The sequence below is a fragment of the Mastomys coucha genome, unplaced genomic scaffold (assembly GCF_008632895.1).
Source record: "Mastomys coucha isolate ucsf_1 unplaced genomic scaffold, UCSF_Mcou_1 pScaffold23, whole genome shotgun sequence".
Taxonomy (NCBI): domain Eukaryota; kingdom Metazoa; phylum Chordata; class Mammalia; order Rodentia; family Muridae; genus Mastomys; species Mastomys coucha.
In genome coordinates, this window is record NW_022196906.1 from 64710474 (window position 1) to 64721691 (window position 11218).

The 11218-nt window shown below is 44.8% G+C and overlaps 1 protein-coding gene across 3 annotated transcripts in view; it reads right to left on the reverse strand.

Moving 5' to 3' along the window:
• Fam81a (family with sequence similarity 81 member A) overlaps positions 1-11218 on the reverse strand; it is a 58922-nt gene that overhangs the window by 22760 nt on the left and 24944 nt on the right. For all 3 annotated transcript variants that reach the window (XM_031344955.1, XM_031344956.1, XM_031344957.1), the window contains exon 4: positions 1983-2101. In XM_031344955.1, coding sequence (XP_031200815.1) covers positions 1983-2101 — 119 coding nt within the window. The remainder of the gene's footprint in view (positions 1-1982; positions 2102-11218) is intronic.

An 11218-nucleotide genomic window follows, 5' to 3' on the forward strand; every position in this document is an offset into this window, starting at 1 on the left:
CATCAGTAGAATCTGAGGACTTGTTTTGAAGATGTTTGAACCTTGAAGAAATGTTGTCTCTCTAGAGAATCTGCTCTCGGTGCTGCGTGAGAACTTGCAGCTGCCCCGACCTTGGTCCGAAGGCCCTCCTGACAAACCAGGAATTCTTACTTTTGGTTATGGCTAGCCATGGTCGAAAGGGACTGAGATGTGTGTGGGCTGTCTGTTCTCATGGGCAGCAAGGGCAAGATAACTTTGGTAGCTGGAACCTTTCCCAGCCCCAATTAACCTTGTATGACGTTTGAATAAAGTAACTGGAGTGAGCTAGCTGGGGGTTGGTCTTTTCCAAGAAGGCTGAACCCCCTCTGCTCCTTCAGAAAATGAAGCATCTTGGTGAGGTTCTTTCTCTACTGATATCAATCAATAACTAGGTGTGGTTTTGTCACAAATACACCAGGCCATGGCTCTCTCTGCTGCCTTCATGGTGCCTGGCCTCTGTTGGCCTCTGTTCTTAATCTCATCCCTGCTCACCTGAGCCCATTGTCACCCCGAACTGGCTGCAAGTGCTTCTTTGCTCCAAATCCCCATTATTAGCTGTAAAGTTGTACTGGGTGCTTGATAGCAGCAGAGGGTAGAATAGGCCTGTACGTAGGCAGGATGACTCCATCCCAGCCAGCTAAAAGTAATCCGGAGGGGAAGGCCTCTTGCAGCAACTCTTAAACATCAGTGTGCCCAGAACCCAGGGATCTCTTTAGAAACAGATTCTAATTCAGTAGCTGTGGGATGTGGGAGGAGTGGACATTGCTCACAAGGTCCCAGGTAAGAACCACGAAGGAGATTCAACCCGTAAAACCACTTGCCAAGCTCGATAACTTGAGTTTCCCAAGACAGGTGGGGTAGAAGAAGAGAGAATTGACCTCTGTCATTATCCTCTGATATCCACACATGTGACACAGTACACACACGTGTGTATACACACACGTGCACACAAGTGCTTAAATGTAACTTTAAACAAAATACATTTGAAAAAATATCCCAGGTAATCCTGAGGCTCTGGGTTCGTGGGATATACCCAAGTAAAGAGAAAAATCATTTTCCATACTTATAGGAAAACACATATTAAAATTTCCAGCCTACAGGAAATCAATAATTTCAGAAAATAAAACAAAAATTAATTATAACAAAGATGAACATTTGAAAAGGCATTCAAACTGAAAGCCCTGTATGTAATTCAATGACCATACTATTACAGGACCAAATAACTTCCACCAGCAGAGGGCGCTCTCTGATCATTTCCTCCCATGAAGACCCAGGCAGTTTTGGAACGGAAAGAAATCAAAGGCAGGCTGACACCCAGGGTTGAAGTCGGCCACTAGCTTCTATGGTCAAAGCTGGAAAGGGTGTAGTAAAAGAATTTACGGGAGCTTCTTCATTAAACTGGAGTTCATAAAAAATTTGGGTATTTATGATGATGGTGGTGATGGTGGTGGCAGCATGGAGTGTGGTGTGTGTGTGTGTGTGTGTGAGTGTATGTAGAGAGAAGACGACAACCTCCTGGAGTTAGTGCCCTCCTTCTACCTCGGTTCAGCAAGCTTCTACAGTGAGCACTTTACTCCCTGAGCAAAATGAACACTGCTCTTCAACATTTGAAAACCTGCTGTGCTGGTAATCGTCACTAGGAGACCTCTGGGCTTGCCTGTGAGGCTGTTCCCAGAGAGGTGAAACTGAAGAGGGAAAAACCTACCCTGAACGTGGGCAGAGCCGCCTTAGGGGCTCTCGTCCCAGACTGAATAAAAGGAAGAAATCAACCTTAGTCTAATCCATCTCCCTCTGCTTGACTGTGATCCCCATGAAAACAGTCACCTCACGCTCCTGACGACACATCTTCCCCACCTGACGGACTGTAGCTTCCAACTGTAAGCCAAAAGAACCCTTTCCTTCCTTCCTTCCTCCCTCAAGAGGCTTCCGTGGGACGTTTTGAGGGCACTCATGGGTACTCCTACCTTGCAACTCTTCCTCGGAGATCTCCCAAGCCAGAGAGCTGGCGCATCTCCAGCGTCTTTAAGGCAGAATTAGTTCCATAGCTGATGTTGTCCCTGGCACGGATCTGCTCCTGGAGAACCTAGGCAACACAAAGGACACTCGGGGTCACTGGCAAATTCACAAGTGTCCATTTCATAATTCGGGAAAGTGTATGAGTGCTCGATGCATTGTTTTCCATAAGAAGTTTTTTGTTTGTTTGTTTGTTTGTTTGTTTAAAATGAAAGGTCTTACTATTAGCACTGGCTGGTCCAGAACTTGCTGTGTAGATCAGGCCGGCCTTGTACTCATGGATATCTGCCTGCATAAGGAGCTCTTTTTTTTTTTTTTTTTTTTAAATCAATGAACTGATGAACCCAGAAGCAGAGAACCAGGAAACCTAGAAAGAGGCACCACTCCCAATTGAAAGTTCCCTAACCCACCAATAAAACTAGGTTCTTTTATTTTTTATTGTCTTCGCTTAGTATGGAAGGGATTTTATTTTCAGGATAATATCTGCTATGCCTTAAGCTGAGTGTAGACTTATTTATTTGTCTTTTGAGACAGTAGCTCATGGTGTGACCAAGGCTGGCCTCCAATTTCCCCTCCTCCTGCCTGGGCCACCCCAAGCGTTGTGGATCTCAGGGATAAGCCGCCATGCCCAGCTCCTGTTATTTTATTTTACACGGTTTTAATTTCAGTTTGAATTTCTCTTTGATTTAAGGATGTTTGAATATCTAAGGATGTCAGAATTAATTAGAGTTGGCCCGAACAGTGGCAGCCCGCACAGTGATTCCAACACTCAGGAGGATTTTGAATTTGAAGCTAGCCAAGGTTACATCACAAGATGTCTCACACACACACACACATACACACACACACACACAAAACCTGAATTTAAATTGTGTTTCTTTATTTCAAGCTGTTAAATATTTTTTACATTTTTATTTAGTTAGGAGTAGGTTGTGAGAGAACACCTTTCAGGAGTTGATTCTCTCACTCCGGGGATCAGACTGAAGTTTTTGGGAGTGGCTGCAAATGCTTTTCCTGCTGCTCACTGGCTCAGTCTTTGTTAATTAACTCTCGCTGTACTAGCTTATGATAAAGTTGGTAAGACATTTCATGTTTTTACATGTTAAAGTTTTGCTTCATGGCACATGACCGGGTTTTCGAATTTTTACTTATGTGCCTGTGTGTTTGGGCCTATGCCTCATGTGTGTGGGTGGCCCTGAACTCCAGAGGGTTGTCTGACGCTCTGGAACTAGAGTTGCGGGTAATTGGGATCACACTGAGGTGTGTGCTAGGAACCTATTCAAGCTGGACCGCCGAGCCATCTTTCCATTTTTCGACGAACCTACTCTGCTTTTAAAAACGCATTTCAACCTGGAGCTTGGTGAACTTTTCAAACTCTTTTCTTCAACCCACGGGTAACTCCCCTGTGTAACTAGTACTGCCTCTCTCTCTCCTTTTGCCCCCACCCGCCCGAGCTCCTGCCATTCCTGCCCTGTTCTGGCTTTCCCTTCCCGACAGCTCCACTCTGATTTTGACGCTCATCTCTCCGGGGTTTCTTATTCTTTTTCCTGGGACACACAAAACTCTAAATTCAAGGCAGCAGTTTTATGCAGTGCTTACGGGTCCTAAATATGTAAATTGCTCTTTCATTGGGGGGTGGGGAGAGCCCTGGTTCCCTTGGGTGGTGGGCGTGGCTTTTCCTCCTCCTATGGCTGCTGGGTCCTCCGATGGAATGGAGCTTTTCTTTGTCGGCTCACTGGCATGCTCAGTGGATGTTTCTGACAAGGGTGGAAGCGTCAGTAGGCTGGAGGTACAGCCTGTGAGGGAGCTGTACCAGTCGTAGCCAAAGACTAAGAGGAAGAGTGGGTCTTTACAATGCTTCCTCGCCTCCTTCTGTAGAAGGAGGCAATGAGCCCAGCTCCTCCTCCTCGGATTCCTAAGGCCTCACTCTGCCTTTCCCGACTGGAGGCATTGCTGGCACCGCCAGATGCTCTTGTCAGTGCAGTCCAGGAGCGCAAGAAGGAGCGCAAAGACAGAGATTAGTGAGGAGGCAGGCACCGAGTGACCACTGTCCCTTACCTCCAGCACCCAAATAGGGAACTGTTTCCCTGTTTTTGTTCAGCTTGGTGACACTTATATTTTATTGCCACTGAAAATAAAATCTGCAATTGCAGACCTATTATTTCCTATGGCTCCCAATTTTTGAATGAATGAACCTGCTCTCTGAAGAAGAATGCAGACTAGCTACAATCACCTATGAATGGCAAAATGTTACTCATCTGAGTACATTCCTGCAAGGAGATCTCAGATCTGACTAATTCATCTCTGGCACTCTCCCACTGATGAAAGGCGCTGGCGGAGCGGTCTCTCTCTCTCTCTCTCTCTCTCTCTCTCTCTCTCTCTCTCTCTCTCTCTCTCTCTCTCTCTCTCTCTCTCTCTCTCTCTCTCTCTCTCTCTCTCTCTCTCTCTCTCTCTCTCCTCAATGGGAAACTACACCTAATAGAAACAGCAAATAGGAAGAAACACTCATACTTTCTGTTTGGGCTTCTTCAAATTTTGTTAATAATAAGGCACAAGGCCATAGTGCTCAAATGCCTTTGAGAAACACACGTCACCCAGAGGACCTGTTCCATATGCAGTCTCAGGTCCCTACCCTGAAAGCCAAAGCTAGGGAGTGGGCCTGAAGAGAGATGCAAAGGAAACACGGCCCTCTCCTAGGGGACCAGTGCACTGGTTGCAAGGAGAACCAGGCTTTGCTTCCGTTTTCAATCCCCGAGTAAAGAAAAATAGAAAGGAATTTACAAAAGAGGTGCTTAAAATAATTAACGCAGTCAACCTTTCTAGTGCCAGGAAAAGAGAAACCATGCAGTGGAGGTTGGGGATGTAGTTCAGTTGCTACTGTGCTTGGCATAGCCTTGTGTTCTATCCGAGCAGAGTATGCCTGACACATCTGTAATCCCAGCATCTGGTGGTGGAGGAAGGAAGATCAAAAGTTCTGGGTTTTTTTTGGCTACCATACTTGGTAAGATCTAGAACTATTCTGAGGTAGAACACCAATAGGGAAAATGGCTGAGGGGGTGTGGCTTGGGGGGAGCTGTGGGACAGGAGTGCCATACACACACACACACACACACACACACACAAACGCGTGCGCGCACACGCAAGGAAAACGTCCCAAGCTTGATCCGCAGCACCCATGTAAAAGCCGACCATGTCTGCACAAGCTGTGATCCCAATTCTGGAAAGACAGAGACAGGAGGATCTGACCCTGTCTCCAAACTATGATAGGGACGGATTCAGAAGGACACTCCATGTCAACCTCTGACCTCTACAGACACCCTACATACACAGGCATGAACATGTACACACATACATGTACTTAAAAATAAACTAAAAATACAGTGTTTGAATTGTAATCCCCAAAGTACAACAACAAAGAGGCACAGCTGATGTAACCAAAATGTATCCATATTGTTCAATTTTTGATCAAGTAATTCTACATCTTGGAATTAATCCTAAAAGAAAGTAATTTAAGAAAAATGGTAAAAGTGTCAGCATAAAAATAAAACATTTTTTCATACGTGATACCCACACTGACTATGTCAGTTTTTACAGCTCTCATATCTTTATGCAAACATGAGGAGTTTTGAGGGGTGTTCATTTAACTGCTTATTTGTCCGATTATTTAGAGGCAACTCTCAGTCTGTAGCCCTGGCTAGCCTAGAACTTGCTATGTAGTCCAGGCTGGCCTCAATTCACATCAGTCTATCTGCCTTTGCCTCCCCAGTGCTGGGATTAAAGGTGTGCAGCACCATGCCTGGCTGTCACAGAGGACTTTAAAAACAAGCTGAAATGTGTAGAGTTCAATACTGAGCAAGAAGAAAGAATATAAAATAGACACACAGGTTGGTTCCTGCTGTGTGCCAAGAAACTGGTAAAATAAGGAAACGTTAACATCTCCCTTATTATATCTGGTTTGAGAGAAGAGCAGATTCCTCTTTTTTGTATTTCCCACATTACATTTATTATCAGAAAAAAATGCCCCCTTTTCTTACAGCTTAGAAATAAGAAAAGCACATTTAACTTGTAGGGTTCTTATGCAGACGAATTAAGTATTGCATTAGCAATGCTTTGAAGAATACAGAAAAAAAAAGGGGTCTGAGCTTAACACAGTATTCATTACTAAAAAGTTACGTGAAGAGACGGAAATCATTAGAGGGCTTATTATTTAAAGAAATTCAAGAGTGAAACTACAGAAACCCAGTAACATCAGAAATTCGCCCTGACCCGCCATCCTGGAGCTTTCATTTAAAATGGTGCTAGCCTTTGGCAAGGCATGAATTGTTCTTCTTTGTCAGTTTGAGAAACTGTCTTTTAGTTAGCCAGTATGTGCAGAGTACCACACATGCCCTTTGGAGACAGGGTTATAGCAGGAAAGACTACAGGCTGCTCAAGTATACGGCCAAGTATGTGGTTAAAAATGTCTCCCTCTCCAAGAGAGAAGAGGCCAGTCATCTCCAGTCATCTCCCCGAGACATGGTTTATTATTGAAGAATCTCCTCTCCTCCAAAGCCAGCAGAGTATTGACTGTGTGGGAGTCATCCTGTAATGGTATTTATGCACGCAAGGTGACTGTTCAGCCCTCAGAGATGTCTATGGCTGCCAGAAAAGAGGGGGGGAAGGGAGAGGAAGGGAGGGGGGAGGGAGAGAGATCTCCATGAGTCTTTCTCCATCTCTTCTTAGATGGGAAGGGATTCACAAAGGAACTAGCGATGGAGAGAGGCCCCTCTACACAGGGCAGCGCTTCAAGTGGGACCTCCCTGCCTGGCTCTACATCCAAGCCGAGACTTAAAGCTTTCCAGGTTCTGCTTCATGTGTGGAATTGATTTTCTGGTATTTAGTTCCACCTGGTATTTAGTTTTGTCAGGGGCCCCTCAAACCTGCCAAGCTCCAAACAGAAGGCTCTGTCATCCCTACCTTCAAAAGAACCCCAAATCTATCCACTTACCCCAATGTCTGCAGCAGCTCCCCAAAGCTGAACTGCTGTTACAGCTCTCCATGTCTGTGGGGGCCACCAGCCTGTCTCTCTGCTTCCATTCTTGTTTGTTTATGCAGGTTGGAGATGTCAGACCTAGGATTCAGGCAGACAGGGCAAGAACTCTACATCTGAGCTACAGCCCTGGGGCCTTTGCCTCTACTCTTGGTCCTGAGTAACCTCTTCACGGGAGCCAAGATCTGTCAATCTGTAAGCTCTACCATGGGAAGGCTTCTGTAGGTTTTATTATCCACTAACACATCCTCAGCACCACAAGTATGAATGAAATATTTTAACTTAAAATCAAGTAATGAAGACAGGAGTGTAGCTAGAATCTTAGATACTCAGGAGTTGGGGTAGAATTACAAGTTCAAGATCAGCCTGGACTACAAAGCAAGATACTCAACTCAAAAAACCAAAACCACCCGAAATAAAACAAACAAACAAATACCCTGCAAGGCAGTGGTGAGTCTTATCTTTAATCTCAACACTCGATAGCAAAGGAGGGCAAATTTCTATGAGTTCAAGGCCAGTTTGGTCTACTGAGCAAGCTCCAGGACAGCCAAGGTTACGCAGAGAAACCCTGTCTCAAAAAATCAAAAACCAAAAACCAAAACAAACAAAAACATCTACATGATGGTTTTTAAAAATTATATATATATTGGCTTACCCTCTAAGTCATCTCATCAGCCCTAGGTAATGGCTTCAATGACCAAACTCCAAACATCATATCCTGGTCTTCAAGACTTCTGAGTGATCCCTTCCTTCAGCTCATGAGCCTGCAGGCTGCTTGCTGGTCCTCAGTCTGTCCTTTCTGCCTCTGGCATAGGCTCCCTGGGAACCCCCTTCACCTTAGCTTGGCTGTCCCCTGCTGTCTTCAGTTGGCCTTCACATGTCACCATCTTTTCTAAACAAATCCATAGTTACTCTCCATCCCATTGTCGTATGTTCACTGATATAAACTAGTGTTACCATGGTTACTTAGCCTTCACCGCCCACATGCCCACTGGAGTGTGGTGTGAGGCTAAGGGCTGAAACTCATATCCCTGGGTAAACATGTTAGCTCCTGTCACTCTGACAGTTCCTGCCTCACCCTAAATTTATTTTCAATTAATGTAGCTCCCAGGTCTATGGTTCAGGCCTGGTTTTCCAGGTAGAAGGTCCACAGATGATCATAATCCCATTGGTGATCTCAAAGATGAACCAGACAAGATAAACTGTATAGGAGGCAGGAGATAGGATGTAAATTAGTAGTGGAGTACTTGCCCAGCACAGCGAAAAGTCCTGGGTTCAATCTCAACCATACTAGAAACAAAGTCTGAGGACTCCTACTTATAGTACCAATAACCTGAAGATGTCAATAGGAAGACTTAAAGTTCAAGGTTATCGTTGGTTGTAGAGGGGACTCAAGACTAGCCTGGGCTATATAAGATGTTCTCGATAGATAGATAGGTAGGTAGGTGGATAGATAGATAGATAGATAGATAGACAGACAGACAGACAGACAGACAGATAGATAGATAGTTGGAGAAGGGAGATACTGGAGATACTAGGAGATACCTCAGTGAGAAAAGGTGCTGGCCACCAAGCCTGATGATCTACATTCAATTCCCAAAATCCACAAGGTAGAAAGAACAGACTCCTGAAAGTTGTCCTCTGACCTCCAAACTGTGCATACACCCATAAAGATAAACAAAATAAATGTAATAAAAAATTTAAAAAATATATATGACAAAGTAGACACCATATACTATTTAAAAATTAATTTGTGCAATACTCAATGGACGGACTCAGGTAGTTTTACACACACACACTTACATATATATAAAACAATAATAATAATTAGAGAAAAGTCATGAAGTTGAGAGGGAGTGGGATGTTTCCTTGGAGGAGTTGGAGAAGGGATGAGGTGGGGTGGAAATGATATTTAAATACAGGACTCATGTCTAAAATTCTCAAAAAAGTATAAAATGTTAAAAAATAATAATTTGGATGTATGGCCAATGAGCACTTGATTCTGTGTATGTCCTCTTAGTGAGTCAAGCCTCGAGAGTAGAGTAAAAGCAATATGAATTTGGGGAGATGACTTAGAGCACCAGTTGTTCCTCTAGAACCCACATAGAAGCCCACAACCACCTGTAACACCAGTTACTGGGGTCTGATGCCCTCTTCTGGCCTCTGTGGGCACCAGGCACGTGATGCACAGACATACATGCAAGCAAAAAGGAGACCAGTAACAACAGCATGCATTGGAGGACTGAGGACATAGCTCGGGGCAGAGGACTTGCCTAGAATGAGCAAGGTCCTAAATTCAATCCTCAGGATCCCCCACCTCTGATGTTTTTTGTGAGGATGTGGTAATAAACCCCCAAATCTTCCTTACAGGGATTAGACTGGAGTCAGCCCTCTCATTTGCAGGCTGGAATTCCCTTGTTAAATAAATACAGGAAGTCTAGGAGCCAAATCTCTCACCCCACTGGAGTGCAGTTCAGATATCAACGCCAGCCTTAGGTTAGCTTCAGTTTTATAACATAAAAAAATTACCTACAGTCATGATTCTTAACAGAACAATATCCAGTAAAACTTTAGGGTGAACTGAATAATAAGTATAAAACATTAATTTTAAAACATAGCAAAGAGTCAAGCGATTTACAGAAGAAACTCAGTAAGAATCTAGCTCTCTAGCATAAATACGCCTACCACATCTTTGCATACAACCTGAATACATCAATGTCTCTTCATCTTAAATATCCAACTATCATCTTTTCTTACTACTATTATCTTGTGTAATAATAACTCGACTCTTTCAAAAAGATTTTTAAAATTTTTCTTATGTGTATGGGGGCGCAGGTGTGTATGTTCAGGTGTGTGAGTGTGCAGGTGTGTAGGTGTGTGTGCAGGTGTGTGTGTGCAGGTGTGTAAGGGTGTGTGTGTGTGCAGGTGTGTGTGTTCGTGTGTGTGCAGGTGTGTGTGTTTGTGTGTGTGCAGGTGTGTAAGGGTGTGTGTGCAGGTGCGTAAGGGTGTGTGTAGGTGTGTAAGTGTGCGTGCAGGTGTGTGTGTTCGTGTGTGTGCAGGTGTGTAAGGGTGTGTGTGTGCAGGTGTGTAGGTGTGTGTGCAGGTGTGTAAGGGTGTGTGTGCAGGTGTGTAAGTGTGTGTGTGCAGGTGTGTAAGTGTGTGTGCAGGTGTGTGTTCGTGTGTGTGCAGGTGTGTAAGGGTGTGTGTGTCCAGGTGTGTACGGGTGTGTGTGTGCAGGTGTGTGTGTTTGTGTGTGTGCAGGTGTGTACGGGTGCGTGTGTGTGTGCAGGTGTGTGTGTTTGTGTGTGTGCAGGTGTGTAAGGGTGTGTGTGTGCAGGTGTGTAAGGGTGTGTGTGTGTGTGCAGGTGTGTGTGTTTGTGTGTGTGCAGGTGTGTACGGGTGTGTGTGTGTGTGCAGGTGTGTAGGTGTGTGTGCATGTGTGCCGGCACATGCAGGTGCCCCGGAGCTGGAATTACAGGCAGTTGTAAGCTACTTCATGTGGATCCTGGGATCTGAGCTCTGATCCTCATGATTGAGCATCAAGTACTCTCTGAGGTATTGAGCCATCTTTCCAGCCACCCTACCAACCCAATTTTATACTGCTGATGAACAAAGAGTTCCTTTTAGGATTCCATCATTGTGTCCTATAATTCATATGTTGACATCCTAACGTTGGAGGTCTTTGGAATATAATTAGGCTATGGGGTAAGAAGCCTGATGCACAGGACTCCTAGAAAGGGCTGGATTCTATATGTAGCCGTGTACTAATATAACAAGTGGGCTAGGGCTGTAGCGGTCCGGCACAAATATGCCTACCATATCATACATGAGTCTGTTCCCTCGCACACACCTGACATGGTGGTACATACCTGCTAACCCAGCAACCTGGGAGGAGAAAGCAGAGGGATCAGGAGCTCAAGTTGTCACGGGCTATAGATCAAGTTTGAGATCACCAATTCCATGACCAAAAATAAATAGTAAATAATAAAAAGAAAAGAGCTTGCTTCTGCTATCTCCCGTGATGGCAGGAAGCAAGGCCTGTGAATGTATAGGGGTGTGTGCGCAGGTGTGTGCGCAGGTGTATGTGTGTGCAGGTGTGTGTGCAGGTGTGTGCGCAGGTGTGTGCGCAGGTGTGTGTGCAGGTGTGTGCGCAGGTGT